This window comes from Aulonocara sp. 'chitande type north' Nkhata Bay, linkage group LG1 (genome assembly GCF_057382095.1).
Source record: "Aulonocara sp. 'chitande type north' Nkhata Bay isolate Kocher_YH1m ecotype deep benthic linkage group LG1, A_spYH_male_GT1.1, whole genome shotgun sequence".
NCBI lineage: Eukaryota > Metazoa > Chordata > Actinopteri > Cichliformes > Cichlidae > Aulonocara > Aulonocara sp. 'chitande type north' Nkhata Bay.
The window spans coordinates 30,543,344-30,565,162 of record NC_141344.1 but is presented as its reverse complement, the minus strand read 5'-3'; the positions used below and the strand labels follow the sequence as shown (position 1 = coordinate 30,565,162).

The 21,819-nt window shown below is 41.3% G+C and overlaps 1 protein-coding gene across 5 annotated transcripts in view; it reads right to left on the bottom strand.

Moving 5' to 3' along the window:
- znf609b (zinc finger protein 609b) overlaps nucleotides 1-21,819 on the bottom strand; it is an 82,003-nt gene that overhangs the window by 21,680 nt on the left and 38,504 nt on the right. For all 5 annotated transcript variants that reach the window (XM_086292980.1, XM_086292961.1, XM_086292970.1 and 2 more), the window contains one exon: nucleotides 3,227-3,452. In XM_086292980.1, the coding sequence (XP_086149106.1) occupies nucleotides 3,227-3,452 (226 nt within the window). The remainder of the gene's footprint in view (nucleotides 1-3,226; nucleotides 3,453-21,819) is intronic.

Here is a 21,819-nt window from a genome sequence, read left to right as displayed (position 1 = left end):
CAAGAGACAAACATTTATCACAAGCAGCCTGTATTATTTCTCTATTAGGCAGCTCAAGAAGCTGTGGGACCAGCTTGGGGAATAGCCTGCTGTGTACTGGAGGGTTGGTGTGTTTGAATGCCACACTGGCACTGGCATGGAGCTGCGGTGTTTGGCCAAAGGGCCCCCCCTTCTGTGTTCCCTCTGCCCTGGGGCAGGAGCCAAGGCGTTCTGGGCTGCGTTTCAAGAGCAACTTCTCCAGCATTTTAGAGATGGCATTTGGAGGTATCAGCATGCTAAGCCTGGGAGGGGTTGGCCCATTGCTCTGCCGACACGACCCTGGGAGCTGCTACTGCCTCGTCTGCGCCGAGGGGATTTGTGTCAGTGCCGGGCCTTAAAATACCACGGCTCTGCGTTTCTGCCTTCCTCCTGTCTACACTTCACTCACCCCCAGACTGACAGCATGACACAGACTCACTTTATCACATATTATCCATTTATTTTCATCCTGTGTGTCCTAAATGCAGTAAAGGGTGCTTTTTTAAAGCCACAGTGGGTTACTTTGGTCACTTTGAAATCCAAGTTACATTAAGGCTTCCGTTTAGATCCAGTCATAATCCAGATCCGGCTACATCTGAGCTCACATTACGCGGGATGAAAAATTTACCCGGCCCTCATCAGCCAAGATTCTTGTCACCGCTGACCTAAAGGTGCAGCTCCTGTAATCACATTTTGTTGCTTGCTTCCTCCTCATCCGTTTCTTTCACTGGCACATGTTGACTTGGGTGAGGCACAGACAATTACTGGGAGCCTGTTGTTCATTTACTCCCACAAGGCAGAAAGGCGGAGGTGATGAAGCAGCTGTTGGATGGCATGCCAAATGAAATGCACGCGCATGCATGCACACACACACACGCAGCGCATGCCTAAACAGCTCTCTGTCATGCAGAGAAGTGTGTGTGTGTGTTGGGTGGGGGGAGACTGCTCAACTTCACTGCTAATCAGAATGCCTCTGCTACGTCTTTGGGGCCTCAGTTTTGTTGCCTCTTCCCTGGTACTCTGCCTGGATTCGCCTGATTCCCTCATTTGGTTCTCATTTGTTCGGCTGCCACACGGTGCAAGAAGTCCACGTTCTCTTAGGGGAAACGCAGCTGAACAGCAGTTTGATGTAAGCGGCATCTGGGTCTCTTTCATTTTAAAACTAGCCAGTGGGCTGTCGAGGGGGTGAGGGTGGCTCGTACCATTAAAATGATGTAGAAGCAACACGCGTCTTTGTGTCGTTTAATGTAGTGTGCACAGTACAATGGGGGATATTGAGAAATGTCTCATTGCAAGACCCAGCCCAGATTCACCCCTATTATCTCTGCTACACTGAAGGTTTACTGCATATCTGTCAATTTAACACCAAGCAAAGGTTCAGAAACGGCGCGCATTTCAGCCACAGCTCGCAGCTCTCTCTTAAAAACACACCAGCTGGGGCCGGGTCAGTCAGCAGTGAACAAGCTGCTGTCTTCAAAGAATGTAATACATTTCTAAAATACCAAAAAGAGTGCGCAAGAGACAACTACAGGGCCACTCTATTTTTATCAAACTCGTTGCTTTATCCTTTATATGATATTCACCTGATCTTCTACCTTTAAGTTTTTTTGTTTTCTTTTTTTAATTAAAAAAAATGGCTTCAAAGCAAAGGAAGTGGGTTGATGCCTCGAAAACCTGCTGGTGTCTACAGCTCTGATAGCCACAACAACCTGTGCGCTACACCTGCTGTCTGCCCAAACCGCCCTCCAACCGGCTACTCTCCACCACGCCGCTTTTAAAACCACTCAAAGCTCCCACCAACATCCTCCCCACTGAGCCAGATAGAGTAGAGTCAGAAGAAAACACAGATCCATCAGGCCAAACCACTACCTCTTTCAGCCAAAATAGCAGCTTTGAGAGAGCGGAGTGCAGGCAAAGGACAGGCTCAGTTGGGGAAAGGGAAGGGGGCAGGGCGTGCGCGCTCGAGAGAGGGAGGCTCAACCGCTCCGTGGGAGGCAGAGAATGAGGGAGCGCAAACATAGTACTGGTGCTGGCTCGGAGCCATGTTTGTGTCACTAACAGAAGTAGCCTTGTCCACCCCTCCCCCTCGCAGCCGCACCACCACCCCCACCCTGCCATAACCCCCTTGCCTTGCACTCGCTCTCTCTCAGTTTGCTTGGAAACAAGAGTCAAGGGGCGACTGGCTGGATGCTTGGTAACAGAAAAGAGCTGCAGTACAGAGCAAAAATCAAAAAAAAAAAAAAAGAGGAAAGAGAGGGGAGAAAAGCCACTCAATAGCAGGGACTGTGCTTTGGGAATGTTGATGAGGCAGGGACCTTTTTTTCCCTGTTTGGTTCCTCCAAGCGAACCAACAAACAGCTCTGTGGATGTGTGGGCGATTTGTACTCAGCATGCCCGCAGAGAGACTGAGAGCAAGCTGCTTTGAAGATTAGGTGTTTGCATTATTTCACATCCACAAAAGGAAAAAAAATAAAGTGGGGGGTGGGGGGGGGCAGTTCTTCAGAACCAGCAGAACCTGATGGTGTGATAGTGATACATCTTAAAATTAAATGAGCTGTATGAGGTTTTCGATCAAAGGGAGGAAAACTCAGAGTGTATAAGATTTCCCTCGGACTGCACTGCAGAAAAGGAGCCCACTATTTTCCCAACTGGCAGGCTTGCGGAAAACAAAAAAAAAACAAAGGAAAAAAGAAAAAGTGCTTTGTGTTTGAGGCATGTTGCTGCAGAACAGATATCTCTGTGCAACAAACTTCTGTCTGCGTACTAAGAAAAAAAGAAAAATATCCCCCCCCCTCCCGAACAAAAACAAAGAAATCAAGGCCACCTAAGAACTGCCTGCCAACTACTATTCTTCTTGGCAATATTACGCAGCATGTGCGCTGGTAAAGCACGCATTAGTACCACCAACAACAACCATTTCCTGAGGCTGTCTGAGCATATCCAATTACATTTTAGGAGGCAAATATGTACAGTAATGACAGCAAGATGATTTTTTTTAAATGACAGAAGATTCACTAAAGCTTTGAAAAACCAATAGCTCTTTGATGTTAATATGCAAACACATAGCTGCTCTGGCTTTGTAAATAAAAGGAAGAAAGAAAACCTATCCCATATGTTTTTACCTATTTTCTTTAACTCCACAATCCACAGCTTATTTGTTTTAAAGGGAAGAGATTTACAAAGCAGCACGTTAAACTGCTCCACTTACCGTCTTCAGTTTCCTGCCACACTATGCCTTCAAGATTGACACTGGTTCCAGGCTCACAGGGCCCCAAGCACTCCGGTTCGGTAGACAGGGCCACGTCTGATGTGTTCACCGCCACCGAGCGTGTGCGCACCATTATCTGCTCGCATGGTGAGGCAATCTCACTGTTGCCTACTGTGGCCAGGAGGTGGAGGGGGGGTGGAGCTGGCGTGGAGACAGGAGATTCCATCTGTGAAGGAAGAAGTGGAGGTTCAGAGAAATAGAAACACACTTCAGAACCACTCTCTAAACAGATACGGGCCAGATGTTGAGTCTCAGACCAGCGGATGCCACAATGAGAGGAAGTGAACAAAGCGCTGAATGCATCGAGGACATTCTGGTATTTCAGTGGACTTTAAAAGCTAGCTTGGTTACAGAAAGCGTGATGCAGCAGTTAGCAATGCACTGCTGTGTTTTTCCTCGCTTCAGTGGTGATTAGCAGGCAGGGAAGGCAGAAGTGGAAATCTGAAAAGGACCGTATTTGTTATACGAGGTCGGCCAAACAATCCCTCCCCGAGCTTTCCTCCCTCGCACACTGCGAAGCGACGCTCGTGACACCAAATCATCTCGCAGACTGATCACTCATTAATTTCCTCAATTAAAGAGCTAGTTGTGGCAAAGGAGTGGGCTGCTCGGGGTCAGTAATTGATTCCACCTGTTCTGACACTCTGTGACAGTAATGAAGAGACAGTGGGCCGACACGGAGAAGGAAAATGAAAAGGACAGCAAGGGAGGGAGCCGATGAGAACATCTGAGGGGAAGAGAGAACTGCAGGCTGAAAAATGTGTAGGTGGGAAAGAGGCACAGAGGAAGAGTGATGGTGATTTAAGGGCCGGAGTGACACCAAGCTTAGCGCTCTTTATTCAAGGTAGTCGACATTAAAGCGCTCCAAATCATTAGCACTGAACTGCAGGAGGAATGCCACGCCGCAGCCAGCACCGCACATTTATTAATTGGGCATAAACCACTCAGTGCTTGGGAATATGCTGCCAATGCTGGATCCTATTAGACTTAGAAGACAAAACAACAATTGACACGTTGGATTATAAGCCTGTACACCCTTTAAATAATTGTTCTAATCTACTTACTGCTCCGAGCTGAAAACGATGTAGAGAACTACAACAAGTCGGTGCTGCAGATGGTGAAGTTACCGCTTACATCTTAGGGATGTCCGTCCACCATTTTATCTGAGAATGAAACAGCTGAAGTGTTGGGAAACTAAACTCTACTAAAGGGACGAGCACAAAACCAACATTTATCGTTTCCAGATGATGAATCCTACTTTAGTGTAATTTTTCAAACAAGTACCCGCAACAGTAATGACATGAGCCACATCGATGCTTTTTATCCAGTTACATTTGCTGCTGATATTACCATGGTACCACGCAAATGTTGCATTTGTTCAAATCGAATATTACCGTGCTAAACAGTGTTCACCACGGTAAACAATATAATGCCTTCTCAACACTGATCATGCTCTGAATGCTGTTCAAAGCACCACTTTACTTAGGTAGAGCTTTTCACAGCCAGCAATGCTTCATGAAATGAGGGGGTTACATCCAAAACCACCATGATGCTCAATTACTGCAAATGCCACTATGTTTTTCTGCTTTTTTGCATTTTGGGCTATCACAGTTGAACTGCTTTTATAACTCGCCTCACAAAAAACACTGAAAAATCTGTGCCAAACATGAATTAAAACCATTAGCATTTTCATTTCCCCATGTCTCTGTGCCTTTAAGGGGGACTTTTAAAATATAAACTAGGGCTGGACAATTAATAGAAAATGAACCAACATTCAGAGCCTCAAATTGATGGAATCTTGCTGGCGTTGTTTTTAAACTCTATTAATATTTGCCCCATTATATACTATCCCCTTTAAAACATACTACAAAGAGTTGTCACGTGACTCTTTCCCATTCAGTCCGCGACACGGAAACATCATTGAATGAAAGTCAAACATTGAGCCAGTTGGAACAACTCCAGCCGTTTGTGCCAAATAAAAAAAAGCTGTGTCTGTTGTTCGGATACATTTTTGGCATCAATAAAGACAACATTAAACAGAAAGCAGAAAGCTGTGCTAAAAATTGCTTTAGTGACCGAAGGTAATACCACCACCAGGAGTGCATCATATTAGCTAAAAAGTATCCTAGCATTTGCAGTTGAGTATACAGTACAAACATAGTGAACTATGAGGACTATGATGCGTGTGTAACAATAACTGTTTATTAATTGAAATCGGGGTAAAACATTCTATTAATCGTGATTTTGATTTGAGGACTATCGCCCAGCCCTAATGCACACTATGAATTATTCTGTGTGAAGTGCATCAATCACAAAATAAAGACTCGCGCTCTGTTGTGAATCGAGTGCTTTAAAAACCAAACAGTCTTCAATGAAATCTAACATTAGCTCAAGACATGTCATCATAGAAGCTTTATATTTCATGGTTTAGTGAAATCAGCGTGGATAGTCCATTTCTCCCAGTGCTCAGAGGAAGAGCAAATTAATGAGTGCAGAGAGCGACAGACTCTCAGGGCTAACGACATAGTAATCACTGTGTGTCAGTTTCTGATGCATGATGTGGCCAAGCTGCAGGCCAACTGAGACAATGAGACAGGACAGGTAATCACCCAAGCTGTCACCGCACGCTGTTCTCAGGCCTTATGGAGACGCACAGGGCTGCAGACAAGACCGCACAATAAACCCTCCCTCAGAGTGACAGCAAACGGTGAAAGGTGATAAACAGGTTCATGCACGGCCTACGGACTCAACTCTCAAACTGCTCCTAAACTGTGTCCACAATTTAGGAGCTGACATCTTGGATACATTTCTGGCCAAAGCTAGTCGACCACATTATGGTCTGGCAATAACCGGCTTATCGCAATGAAACTACTATGAGGTCCACACAATTAAAACCTGCAGTAAAAATGACTGATAAAACAGTTCGTGGGACATGTGCTTTAATCAGCCACTTCATTATTAATTATTTACTCATACAGACTGACCCACCTTTGCTATATTGCATACAAGTCCTGCAAACCATTATTCTGGAATACAAATGTCCAATTAATCCTTTTCAATTTAACAAGTAATAATGATTGTAGCCTTCTTCTCTTCATATTTTTCTACATATTTGAAAACAACATTATTTTAGCTAAAACGACGTGCATTTGTGCATGTGTTGAGTTATAGGAGGCTAATGAAAGGCTCTAGTAATGAATTATGGAAAACGCAGGTTGAGTGTCACAGCAGAGTGGGGTTCAAGGATTCCCCTGGTTTCTAGGAGTATCAGAAGCCTTTTAATCATTGTACCTCTCTAATTATTTGTATGAAGAACACTGACTGCTGGTGATTCCCAGAACAATTATAATTTCCATTAATGAACTTGAATTCCACATAGGGCTGGGCCATATTATACCGTTCACGGTAATACCGGTATAATGTTAGGCAACGATAGGAAAATGAAATATCGCGATAGAATGGGAGTAAAACGCGCATGCGCAGTGCCTTTGTTTTCATACGCACATGGCCGATTGTTGAGTGAAACAGATGAACCAGAATTGGTTTGTAAAAATGGTGCAACTTCCGTGATGTGGAACTGGTTTGGTGTTTGTCCGTCAGATACACGACAAAGCACATTTTTTGCAGAACATGCAAGCGGCCGTTGTTATTGTCGTATTTGTCGGACTAAGATGCTCTTAAATCTGGGAGTAATCTGGGTCCTAAACTCCGTATTCTTCAGGTCAAACAACACTGCAGCATCACTTAGAGTTAAAAACTGACTAAATTCTTTCATCTTTAATAAAATGATCAGCATTGCTGCTTTACCAGGTGTAACTATAAAGTTTAACTTCCAGGCATCCATGAAAACAAAAGTTATTACATTTAACGGAGTTAGAAGTTAGCAGGAAGCTAGCGGAAGTTAGCTCGCTAGTTTCGCTAGTTACCTAAGCATGATATTGCATGTTCTGACTGAGAGATTTCTGAAAAAAATCAAACGTACAGCTCTGCTATCACTTCCAACATAAATGAAGACAGGAAACTAAACAGCAGTGACGTTTGTAGGGTTACTGAAGTTGGGCTAGCTGGTATATAATGATGTGCTACGTGATCGCTAGCGACACAGCTATGTTAGCATAACATAAACAGTGAAGCTGGAGGACGAACACTAACACTTTTCCACTTATAAAAGTTAACGTGAAGGTTCTTCATGGTTAGAGACAAATGCAATCGCATGGCAGGATGCTGTAAACGGACCAAACTTCAGTCAGGAGAACAACTGAGATAATCCATCCACAATACGAGGTTAGTCATTAATATACTGCAACAACATGGGAATAGAGCAGCTGCCAGAGAATTCAACATTAATGAATCAATGGTACAGAAGTGGAGGAAGCAAGAAGAATGAGTTTAATAAAGTTTGATTTATCTGACTGCTTTGTTTCGCTTAATGTGCCTTATAATCCCGTGCACCTTATGGTCCGAAAAATGCGTACTGCACACTGCAGTTTAATGTTGCAAAGCACCTCTTTTTAACTTCAGTGGATATTATACATGGTTATGCTCAGGATATGTCAGCCCATTTCTACTGGAAATGCCTTTTGGTTAAACTTTCAGCAAGGAATTTGCATTTGCACTGTTACATTTTTATAAAGCTTTAATGTACATAAAAACCAGCTTCTTGTTTAAGTGAAAATAAATGGAAGGTTGTCTTTTTGCGCTAGTAATGTTGTGGAGTTGTATTTTGTCTCGCATCAATTATATCGTCGGTTATATCGTTATCGCAAATTTTCAAATATATATCGTGATAAATATTTTTGGCCATATCGCCCTGCTCTAATTCCACAGTCTCGTGCTATATTTTCAGATTAAGTAAAACCTTGCTGAGATGAGTTTTGGCTTAATTTTTTTCTGTTACCAAGCAGGGGAGGGAAAGTATTTCATTTCAACTGTCAGAAACATACAGCAGGTGATGAGCCACTCTGTATAATGCAACTATATAATAAAAATAAAAAAAACATTTACTAGGTAACTGTATTTTTTTAAACAAAAAAAGCAGAATCACAGTGGAAACTGGAGCAGTTTTGAAAGTGCATGAATATAATTCTCCACTTCCAGGTTCTGTCTATGGATGAGTGAACAAAAGTACTTTCTCTCTGAGGCTGGAGAATGCAAAACCACACACTGAAATGCCCTGTGTCCAGCCTTTTAAAAAACCCCACATGCAACCGAACTACATAACTTGCCAGATTACAAGGCTCTACCCGACTCTCAGCCAATGCTAAATTCTATGATTTCTTCCCTCCTTGCTAGACTTCACAGAAGGATTTGGAAATCTCTCCTAAAAAAACCACAACGCTCAAGTGTCACGCAAACCTTTTCTTAACTCAAACCTTGTGCCAGCTCTACAAGAAAGCCAAAACTGGCAATAATAATGTTTAACTCGCTGGCAAAAATCCCCAAAATCCAGGACTGCTCTTGTGCATATTTCAAGAGTGCTGACTTAAGGGGAACTCTGCCTGGATTTCCAGTGTTCACACAATAAATCAGCTGTGGCAGATGGATGCTTGCTGCACTTTTAACTGGACGCATTTAACTTCAGCTTTAACTTGTTTATCAGAGTTGGGATTAAAAAAACTGAGCACTGAGCTTGGGCGGCGATTATTAAAAGGATTACACTGCAGTATTATAGTGACTAAGTTGTCTTGGCTATAATCGGTGATGAGGCACACACACACACACACACACACACACACACTTGACTATTATAACTGTAGACACTTGAGTGCAAGTAAAACAGCTACAACCCCCGACTGTGAGATCCTTTAAAATGCCCCAGTGACAGTAACGTTAAAGTTGCTACAAGGACAGCCTGTATTTTCATTTTAACTTATGATCACTGACAGCAGCCAGTGAGAAAGGATCTGATCAGCTCCAGTGGGAGATAGGGCCGATGGGTAACTTTCTCTTTTAACATTTCCTTTAAAAGGTCAATAAAGCTGTCATGTTGCAGCTGCTGTCATTAACATGCTTTTTCCCCATTCTGTTAGGCAGTTTGCTAAAATGAGGGTCACAGACACTGCTGATGCACACGGGAATGAATAAATGGCAGCAGATCGTAACAGCGGACCAAGCTAAATATGATATACAGTCAGCTGGGAGAAGACGTAGGAAGGATTTTACAGATTGCAGGCTGTTGTGTATAAAAAAAAAGACGTCTTCAAATCCATACACTTTAGCTAATTGTCAATATACTCAATCAATATAAGCCTAGTCAAATGTCTCTTTGTACACACAAAAACATCTGTTAATGTTTTTTTGCCATTACTGTCCCACTTGTACAAGCAGGTCACAGAGAATCATGTGTGCAACAACAGTTCAATGTGCTTGACAGCTAAATCACACAATTTACTTTGTTGGCGATTTTTCTTCCTAAGTGTCTGCGAGAAAACACAAGCAGCGTAACCCTCGTTAGAAGCAGGGTCTTTGAGTCAGGCGAGATTGTGAATACTGAATCATGTGGACTGATGGCAGGAGTGGGTTATCGTATCCCTCTTTAAAAAAAAACAAAAACAAAAAAACCTTTATAAAAGCTTTATGAGTAGGTACTGCACACAACAAAAGAAAGAGGAAAGAAATGCAAGCAGATTGTGTCAGTGGGAGGTTGATTAACATTGACAGAAATGTAGATGATTTAAAAAATTTTTTTTACATAATTCTTAGAAATAAGCAGTAAACATACAGTCAGCTGACATATCTTGTTAGTAATTAACTGTTTTTACACAAAGCAGCAACCTGAAATCATTAGTAGAATTTTAAAGTTTAAAAAAAAAAAGAAAAAGGAAGTGGTCAATTTTATTACCACGTACTGTAGTTATTTAGGAAAAATTCACTTATGTTCAGTATATTACAGTAGATAGTATGTCAGCTAGCTTAACAATGACTTAGTGAAGTAGATATTACTTTCTGTTCATGCTGGAAGAGGGAAACAAACTCCCTAGTGTCTCTCATTCTCTGTCCTAACATTAGCAGCAGTGCTTCAGAAGAAGTGAAAGCCGCACTGCTGCAATTTTGTTTATGCCAGCTGGCCTGTGTTACACCAACCCAAGGAGACCGTTGTGCGAAAAGTGAAGGCGGGAGAAAAATATTGATATGGTAATACACAGCATCACCTCCTCTTGTGATACCTGATTGGTACACTGGTGACAAATCTCATTATTTTATTAATGGTCAAGGGACCCCCACGGCCCACCTCCCCAACTTTACCAATCAGAATCACTACTTTATGACTCTTTGTGATGATATTTTTACCAAATGAATGAGGGCAAAGTCAAATTAAGTTAACTGACCTAGAGTGGGAAATTGGCAAACCACACAGACAGTGGGGGAGAGCAGAGAGCTAATTAATTTAAATGACACGTTATTAAAATTGAGAATAATGATAATACACAAACGCTGACATCTCGAAGCACAGACTAAATACACAAGACGTTCTTTTTGCCTTTTGGGACTTTGCCCCCTCTTCTTCACTTCTAGCAGATATCATGATGTATCCTAGCAACATATTGAGTTTTGAACTGGTATAACATGATAGCATCATTACTGGGGTATCATTTTAGAAACTTGAATTATTCTCTGAAAGTGGAAAGTAGTAAGCGAGATAACGTGTGCATAGTTACAAATGCTGTTGGTGAATACGTTGAGACCTAAAGTCACCAACAGTGACTGATGTATATAACCCCCAAGAATTTCCAGCCTACTAAAGCAGTAGAAATAAAACATCATTTTCGACATCAAAAGAAAGGGAGAGAAAAAAATCTGTCTTGAAAGAAGAACATGTAATTCTTTCTGACAATGAACCATTAAGTAAAAAAAAAAAGGAGTCTTTGCTGACTTCTCAGCTTGGCGAAGTTAAGTGAGCCGGCTTCAACTATGTAATTCTTTTTGACTCCAGGGGCAAAGCCTGTCAACATCTTTGGTGAGTTACTGAGGTCGAAGGCCAGTCGAGATTACGCTCCTCCACTGGGACATGTAATCTGCGCAGCATTGTCGAATCGAAACATAATGAATTTAAGAACAGCAGCATTTAAATTCTAACCAATCAAGACGACGGGTATACGAAGTCTAATGATCAGCATACCGTCGCTGGGCGGCTTTTAGAGAGCGAGTTGCATTACTGAGATCATTGAAGTAACATGGCTATCAGCATTAAGCCACAATTGAAAACAAATCCTCAAGCCTCATCTAATTAGATTACTAAATTGTTCAAAAACAGCCAGGAGACACACATACCAACAAAAGAAAAAGACACATAAAATGACTGGATTCCCTTTCAAGTCCTGAAGGTCTATCCAATTGTTTTCAAACACTGCACACTGGACTAATTCCTTTTCTAAAACCACACTGTCATTCTCTTTGAAGCTCAGATGAATCGCAGAAACTGAGAGAGAAAACACAAACAGGAACATCTGACATCTATTGTAGACCACCAGCTGGCAAAAGCCACTCAGTTTCTAGGCAACTCTTCTCAGTTTTAGCTGCTAATTGCGCTTTCAGGAAAAACTAACCACGCATAAATAATACAGAGAGGAAACAAAGCTGCGATGAAGTCGGTCACCCATGACCTACAAGCTCTTTGGCGCTATAATGAGTGAGCCAGGAACTCAGTCTAAACAGTTATTGTCTTGCCATATGACTCCTTAACATTACAGCCCTGCACCTTGCACAGAAGTGACATCATTTTTTTAAATATACGGCACACTAGAGGAATGAAGCTGGACTTCATTTGTTTTCAGCTTAGAAGCCTAAAAAGAAAACAGACTCCTTTTTCCAAACATTTTATTTGTAAACATCTCAAAGAAAATGTGATTCGAGGTCCGATCCAAGCAAGCCCAGATTTTAACACTTAATATTACGGCTCGTTTTTTATGATGCAACGCTGCCACATTTGGGAACTGTTAAAGACGAGTCATAAACATGAAAAATGTCTTTAAAGGCACCAGCTTCATATGCAGCACCGAGTCGACTTTCATCTCAAAGCCCTCGTCCACAGCTGTGAAATACAGCTCAGCTATTAGAATGACATGTAATGCTTTCGCATTTGTATAAATTTCAGTGGTAATCAAATTTAACATCTTTTCAGTGTGACAAATTATAGCTGTATGCTGCAAATCAGAGCTACTATTTTACCAAGGCCTTTGATTATACTGAAAAAAAAGGCATGCAAAGCTTTGTCAGAGAGAAACCTCTTGTGAGAGCATGAGAGGCTTACCTGTGGAGACATCTGCACTCACTGATGAAAGGACAACATACATTAGTCAGGAGACTGTTCCCACTGCTACCAGCTACATGACGGCAAGTAAAAGTGATATAAAAAGACAGAAGGCACATAGGGACCGCAGGGTAGAGGACTGAGCCAGGATAAGTAGAGCTTACCAATTTGCTCACTTATGAAGCAGTGGCCTAATTTGTTCACAAAAGCAAAGTCACACAGAGGAAAAAGTCTTATCCATTTAACACTGTGATCAGCTGCCGTATAACACCACAGGGTTGTGGCTCCTTACTTCTTTAGTACAAGCTATCTTGAAGACTGTGTTATGTTGACTAGCCAAATGCTATCCGATTGTCTAAACAGGCAGAAAATATAAAAACATATAACTGATCTGTTGATCATGTGGTCTAAATATGTCGAGTCTACATTAAAGCCTTGGGTCATGCTTTGGACAACAATTTAGGATAACAAGCGGAAATTAAAATGAGGAGCCACCTTTTAAGGATCTAACGATTGTCCAACTGCACTGTAATGAGGACACAATCTTTTTGTCTGAACTGTTACATCCCTGTGGGGGAATCATTTGTACCCATTTAGTTCAGAGATTTCTCAGGCGGGCCAGATGCTTAGTTGATTGAATGGCTAACATCCTCTTGTCTTGGTTCAGCTTGACCTTGTCAACCTAATTCCTTCGTCTCTTCTCTGGTTCAGCTAGCTGCATTGAGCCTAGGTCTGGTATTGTTTGTTAGAGGACGTGGTGGGGGTTGGGTTATGTGCATAAGTGGGGCGGGCTGGTATGAGGAATGAAAGCCCTCATGTAGAGGCAGGGTAACCTGAATATCCCTTTATGTTTACTACAGCCAAATGTTTTGAATGCCTATGGCCGGGTAAAATGCAACTATTGTCCACTATACAACAAAAACTATTCTCTTTGTTAGGCTGGTTGTTTCATAAGATCATCTGTGGTTTCTAAATCAGTCGTTTGTGGCTAGATTATGAGCAACACTTAATAACTCAACTTATTGAGGATATTAATGTTGTTGTATCCTCTACAAAGTGGAAAGCTCCTTGAGGCAAATAAATGATATGTGATATTAGGCTATCCTAGTAAATGGAAGATGTTTTAAGCTCTCTGTAGTGCCGCATACTGTACCAGCATGACTTCTAACAAGCATTTTATTCTTTGATCCACCTGTTATTTCCCGTTTCTGTTAACAGTTGATTAAATGAGTAACTCTACTGCTATTCATTTCTGTTGCAACACTGTAAATATGTGGGCAGATTAAAACTATCATCTCTTTTTCCTTTTTCTCTTTTCCCATCCCCCTCGTTCTGACCATAGGTCAATTGACAACAACAGTATCTATTACAAAAATAAGCCACATTCTTGTCAAGGTCATCCACTTGCGCCCGACAGCGAGAGAAGCTGTGCTGGGAGCAGAAATCCAGATAAGCTAAGCTGAGCCTACGAGGATTTCTCTCTCACCAACCCTCTCCATAGTCATAAATCTTATCTCACAGCAAAGGGAAACCTGACAACAAACTGAGAGGCTGTCATCAACAGCTCAGCCACCGAGATTCCCACCCAAATACCAATGAGTCAGCCTCTGGCCAAACACAAGCTTGTGAGATCAGCCCAGAAAGGGAAAAAAAAAAGGAAAAAAAGAAAGAGAAGCTAGCAACCTGTGCAGTGTACTTGTAATATAATGTTTACAACTCAGCACAATGTTGAAAGCTGTGACCAAAACGCTAGCTTTGGGTACTTACTATCCTGCTTTCAAATGCTCAAATGCAGCATGCATTAGGCTGAGCAAAAATAAATGCTCCTAGACATACAATCCAGTTAAGTAGCAAAAGGCATACTACTAGTTCCACATATTATACAAGGAAAACAAGTTGTTATTCAGGCTGTGAGATTTCCCCAGAGCCCCTAACCTCAAACTATTTATAGATGTTCTGTTAGTCTCTGTTTCCCTTGTGTTGATGCTTTGCTGTGGGTGGTGTCTTCCCCAAACACTAGAAAGACAATCCTAAGCCACACATCAATAACTACACTTTACAGTTAAAAAAAGAGAGAAGAAAAACAATAGGGGATATGCTAAATTGCTTTCCATTATCTTATGCTACTTATACTGACAAACAAAAACAATTGAAGATTACACTTGGTACACCGCAGACCTGTCATAAAGAAAGTTACAATACGAGGTGATACATTAGGCTGAATTTTGCAATATTCTACACAAATACTCAAGGTAGCTACACAGCAGTCAGTAGAGAACCTTTGGGAGCTTATCAACACGCTCCTAAAATCCATTGGCTCTCTAAAAAAAAAAAAAAAAAAAAAAAAAATACAGTGCCTTAATACACCTTTGGGATAGAGAGCTCAGCTAAAAAAGTAGATAATAAAGGTGTAAAAGGTCATACTGTAGGAGTAGAAAGAATCTGTACACCAGAAGGAGTGTTTTGTGCTCTGCTTGGCAAAGAGTGCTCAAACTGCACTCGTGCTGCTACTTTAAGAAGGGCTTGCTACTCTGATTGACCTCTAATGCTTGCTGCCCCATTGAACCATGTCTATCTTAATGGACGATGATGTGCACTGTAACCGAGTGCCAATAGTTCCTGCACCACAGCCTCAGAACCCTATAGACTTCTGCACCTTAATACACCTTAGGGACAATGACTGTTATAGCTCGCATCACACAACATTTCGGCACTGGGGAGAGGGGGAAATTGCTGAAAATGCAGGCGAGTGGAAGAGGATAGCAGGGGAGGTTACCCCGACTGTTTATTATCACAGCACGTCTGTGAGCTGTTTTGATATTTATAGTTCGGAAAAGCCTTTGGTATTATCTAGAGAGTTAAGTGAGAAACCTTTTCAGGAATTAAACACCAAATGAAATCTTCTTTAGCAAATCATTCAGAAAGCTGTCTGAAAAGGTTTAAAGCTACTCAGTAGATGCCCTATAACATTACAACAAAAGCAGACTGACCCCTCGAATGTTTCTAAGACACTTAACAACATGTGGCAATGTGTCAGCACAATACAGTAAAGCTTTTGCACCGCGGTTGCTTGTAGGGAATCTCTAAACAAATTATATCTCTGTGCCCTTCAGATCATTAAAAGCACTAATAAAGTCAGTCCCTGGTGATGGCCAGAGAGCACGAGTAAAGTGAAACCCACTATATCGCACCAAATCTCCCCTCTCGGCCAGCCGCTTAGCAGAGGTCTGCTACTCTCAGCCATCAGTTTGATGACCTTGTTAGTTTGAGTGCCTAATCTGCTAATGCCCTGATAAAAATAAACAGTCAGTGCAATCATTGTAGTCCTCCCCTCCACCCTCCCTCCGCCCTGTCTGCAGCTGCTGTCCATAAACACAGATGATACCTCCATCTTTATTTATCCTGAGGACTTGCTCTCATACTGACAATCTTAAGAGGCGGAGGCGTGAGTTAAATACCTTTTAACACAGTGTGACTTATGTACTCCATGTATCTGTGCACGTTCCTTCCAGTTAATCTGGTAGCACCTGAATGTGTTGGCTTCAACCTACAAATAACCACCTTCGTCACTTTTCTGGAAAAGTTGCTACGGTAACTTTACATACAGATTTATGCATCACTTTTAGGGATGGGTACCGGTGTCCGGTTCTGACATAAACGGTAGTAACCAGACCGAAAAGCAGCGCACATTTCGGTGCTTTATTTCGGTGCTTTTTTTTCCTGAGCTGTGATACACTTCTAGCCAATCATTTTACGTTTCCGAGGATAGTAGGCGGGTCCAGGTACGTACGTTCTTTTAGAGCAGAGCTACAGATTAAAAATGTCCAAGGCGAAGCGGTCAAAAGTCTGGCTGTACTTCACAGCAAAATATGCAAACTCAGCAGCCTGCAACAAGTGCTTTAAGCTGATACTGTGATACTGTCAAAGGAGGTAACACCTCAAATCCGATGAAACACCTGGCAATGCATAGCGGTTTTTTTTTTTTTTTTAAAGCCAAGAAATGCGCTGTATTTGATAGCTTGCTGCGAGACCTCACACCGAGCGCATCTACTGCGGGTGTGGTGCCTGTTATCAGACCCGGAGTTAGCAACATCCCCAAAAACACGAAGAGGAGAGTCCTGGCCCCTAGCCCTGCCAGTGTAGCAGAAATGATGAGGATGATGATGGCAGCAGCAGCCGTTCTTCTCTGTGTGAGTAGCTTAATGTTGTTCGTGTGTAATTTACGTTGAGTAGGCTAACCACGTTATTACATTAATGCAGGTAAGGTGAACTAGCAAACATCATCATAGCTACATGCGGCTGTCTTCTTGTTTGATGGCAGATACTCCCTTCACCCTGGCCAAAAAGGCTAAAATGACCAAAGAAAAAGAGGGAAACGGCTAAACATGAGAGGTTTTTGGACAAAGTTTGTGTTTTTTCCATTGTTTAAGCACTGCTTCCAGCCAATAGTGATACCATATATGCCCCATAGCTGCAGAAAAGGCTAACATTGTTATCTTTTTACAAAAACCAGCTGAACATGAGAGGTTTTTGGACCAATTTTGTGTTCTCCATTCTTTAAGCACCGGTTTGAGCACCGTTTGAGCACCGGCACAGTTTCAAAAGTACCGATTTGGCACCGGTATCGGATAAAACCTAAACGATACCCATCCCTAATCACTTTCAACATGTAGTCTGACCTGCATGAAGCATAGCTAAGATACGGCTGCGCACATCTCTTTACAAGTTGCTCAACTCACTACAAGATGATTGTTTTGAAGAACTGCAAGGATATTCTAAAGATAAAGAAGGCACCACTCCCCAGTTAATTCTGACTAAAGCTGGACTTAATAGATAAAGTCTGGGATGTGATGCACCCTGTGTCGGAAAAGGGTTTGGATTCTAATCTAAATGAGTAATTTAATAAAAATCAGAAAACTTTACTTTTTCCTACATATGTCAGCCAAAGGACACCAGGCAAAGTGCTGTTTTTTATGCTATATTTGGCCTTTATAAGCTTTTCAAGTATTTCTAATGTAGTTTGAATCTTTGATGCTTAATATTTCATGGTCAACACCAGAGAGAGATGAGATCGAAATTAATAATTAAACAAAAGTACATATTTAAAATTCTTCAAAAAGAAAAAACCCTCCACTGACGAGTCACTGATGGTTTTTCCATGCCAACTTTGGACCTCGTCAAAGAACAGTAAAACTCTGCAGCCAACAACTGTAGAACTAATACACTGTATATACACTGGTCTGCAAAATGACATGGATACACTGAGGTAACAGATTTGGAATTCATCTAAATTAGACCATGAAACACACCAGCTCATGTAGTCTAATGGTCATGCACAGCTTGTACAAAGTCAGTCAATTCAGACATTATATTTTTTGTATATTAAAAGCCGCATTCAGCACAAAACAAACTCCCAGGACTTTTACAAAAAAAATGTAGCTACTAAAAAAAAGAACAACATTAATTGTGAAAGACAACATAAATAACTGGATTTAACATCAAAATCTGTCACTCTTCAAGGATACATGAGGTTAATGGACAGGACTGAATGTAATTAGACTTCCAGATGGACAAAACATAATTGAATGTGCGAGTCAAGGACTATACAACTCCCCAGCCTCCACAACAATCAGGAGCTCATTTCCATATTAACTTTACCTTTATTGATCCGATCACACATTCTCTTTTCTTGCTACCACACCAACAAACTTAAACCTTTTAAGGACCTTTTAAGATTGTGCGGTGTAGAAGAAATGCACTTAGAATTGTTTAACTGTCGTATAAATTGTGCTTATTTAGACAGCTGTCCATTTGGTGCCATGGAAAAATATGGAGTAGAATAATAATACATTTTTAACACAAGAAGCCCTGAATGGCTCACGAACTCTGTGTCTCAATAAAGCACCATTTGATAAATGGAGAAACCAGCTAAATGTCTTTCTGGCTTGATTTATGGCATCCTAATATGCAACAAGGAGGACTACAGATGAGGTCAAAAAATACCCCATGTATAAAGAGATTTTACATTTAATCATTGTTTTATTAGAAGTGAAACAACTGACACTGAAAACAACATTAATTATAAAAAAGGATCACCCACACAGATGGATCATCGCCTAAATCTGTAGCTTGATTAGCTTTCTAATAACTTGCAGCTCATTAACAAAGCTGTCATAAGACTGTTTTTTCCCCCAGCAGGCTGGTGTTTTCACTTTTAAAAACTTACTGTACAGTAGCTGTTCAGCATCAAACAGAAGACAGAAAGCTACAGGTAGAAACCATCTGGTGGATATAGTGGAGCATTTAGCAGCTAAGGAACCAGGAATTTCCCACAGGATTTGGTAGAGACCAAAAACAGACCAAAAAGAAAAAGGTTGCTGTTCTTGTATTCACCAGGTAAAAAGAAATGCTTAAGATGTATGAAATTTGCAATGGTTTGCCAATGTGCTCACCAAATCCTCTAAGAAAAAACACAAAAAGGAGCAGGGTAGTTGAGAGCACTGTGCCACAGCACAAATACGTCAAAAGAAGCTGTAAGATGATATAAACATGGCTTCCCAGAATGCATTGAAACTGGTATAGTGGAAAAGCGATGGCTCCATTGCATTCAGATTAGGGCTGCACGATTAATCGTTAGAAAATCGCGATCTCGATTCATACTTATGTGCGATCTCATTTCCAAATGACAACGATTTAAAAAAAAAAAAAAAAAAGAGAGAGAGAGAGAAAAGACGACGACGATTGTACCGCATTTTGATCCGGGACGTAATCTGCATGAAAACAAGCGCTCACTCTTCCTGCTCAACAAATGACAAGGGCGGAGCCTTATACCACGTGATACAGAAGCTGTGCCGTGTGATGCTAAAATTAGCAGGGAAAAAACAACGGAGAACACGTCAGGGATGACGAGAAAGTGACAGGAGAAAATCCGTCCCGGTCAACCACCCAAACATCAATAACGGGAACCTTATACAGCGCTTCCCTATACCCGTCGAACTCCCGCAGGCACAAAGAAATTACGGAGGCTATCACTTATCACCTGACCAAAGATATCATCAACACTGTGCAAAACGAGGGATTTAGGAAAATGATCAACACCCTAGACAAACGCTACACAGTGCCGTCCCGCAACTATTTTTCTATTGTTGCACTACCTGCTCTATACACGCAGCGTCGAGCAACGGTGGAGACGGAATTTCAAGCAGTACAACATTTTGCGGCAACAACAAAACGTGAGACATTTGTTGTTTTTATGTTCATTTATTGTTTTTATGTTCAGTCTCAACTGTTACGAAGTTGATGTGCAGCTAATAAGTGCAATAAATATTTATACTGGAAAAGAGAATCGTGATCTCAATTCTAAGCAAAAAAAATCGTGATTCTCATTTTATGCAAAATCGTGCAGCCCTAATTCAGATCCCTATTAATATAGGATCTTGTGAGATCTACAAATTAACAAGACATCTTTACTGTGACCTGTTTTCAAGTGACAAGCAAAGTCTATGTTTTCCTCCTCAAATGTTTCCTCCTCAAATGGTGCAACACTAATCTAAAAGGAAGCTGTTTGCAAGAAAGACAATGTGACTTGATCGATCAAGTATTCAGTGAATCTCAACGATGCAACATTTCATCATGCAGCTCAGTTGTGTAAAAAGTACAGTTTAGTAGTCTGCATGTGCACATATCTGATTAACTGCCAAATGACACAGCATTTCATTGCTGAAAAATGGTTGCATCAGATTAAAGTTGTGTTTTGCCTGATGACATTACATTTGTTGTTACATGGTGGAACCGCCATGGTTTCCAGCAAAACAAATAAGGGTTTCGAGCACGCAGGGCAGTTGTGGAGGCTGCATGTTTTCCCTTGCGTCCGACTGCGTTTTTTCCAGGTGGTTCTTGTTTCCTCCTTGTCCACACACATTCCTTTTTTGTGTTTTGGGGACAATAAAATGCCTTTCTGTATAAATGAGTGTGCTGACCCCGGGCAGAATAAGGCTTTCCTGTGTATCAGCCAATGGTAAGATTCCTAAAAGTTCATTGTTTATGGTGGGTGAATTATTTCCAGACGTACCGCGCCACCAGTATCACAGTCTTACCTGTGACTCAAGTATAAATATATTATATGAATGAAACAGACTGCTAACCAAACAGATGTGGAATAAGGATGGGAGAAGAGCACGGCAAGATAGGATGAACAACGTTTTGACAGGGGACCCTTTCTCTTCCTACAAAAGATAATGCAATTCTTCTGTATTCAAGGACACTGATGCAGTCTCTAGTGAGCGTATCAGCATTCATAAGAGGACTCTGCTGTGGCAGGGGTGACTTTGATGCATGTGGTACTCTTGTTTAAGGAAAGGAAACAGCATGAGAAAATCAAACCATCATACACTGGAGACTATAAAAGCCACTGGCACACAGCCAGTCGTTGGAGAGAGGCATAACCAGAGGACAACCTACATTTATCACTGATGGCATTTAAGGTTTTTAATATAGTAAATCATGGACATTCAAGTAATTTATAAGACAAAGGTTGCCGAAGTCTGGAATGCAGGTGCACAAAATTGAGAAGACTTTCTGGAGAAAGAATGCGAATGCAAGAGTAAACTTGCAGAAAATATTAAAAAGGTATAAAGTGCCAAATGTAATATTTATTTAAACTTCAGTCTATAAATTCTTTTTAAATAGTCCCCCATCCAGTAAAGCCAGACTTTGTCACTATAACTCTTGTATAACACTAAATATTCCCTGAGGTGAACATGTACTTTTGAGTCACTTGTAACTTACAGCTGCTTTTAAATGGTTACAACTTTATTAGAACTTTTAAAATATATATATACTATATAGTGTTATTTTAATGGCCTTGCCCCTTCCTCTGGCCCTTCTGCCAGCTACATAAATTTAAAATGTCACACAAACAGTGACTGACAATTTGATGCCAAAGTCAAATAGTTACATGCCATCAAGGTTGGATGGACTTGGCAGCAAAGCAAGACTACAGTTAGGGCAGGAGAACAGTACAACCCAGCCGTGTTTGCACAATTAATGCACATATAGTTTGTTTGTTTATGGCTCTCTCTTAAAGAGCATTAGGCCAGGGTGAGGATTTAAGAGCTTTAGAGGTGACATAGATTAAGTTGTTGGCGTGAGACCCAGGTCAGTGAGCCACAAGATACTTTACCTCATATTTAAATCTTCATGTGTTCAACACTGACATCGTACTCCTTTTGTTGCTGAACAAAAATATACTCTTCAAATTTGCCAGAACATAACGACGACTCCT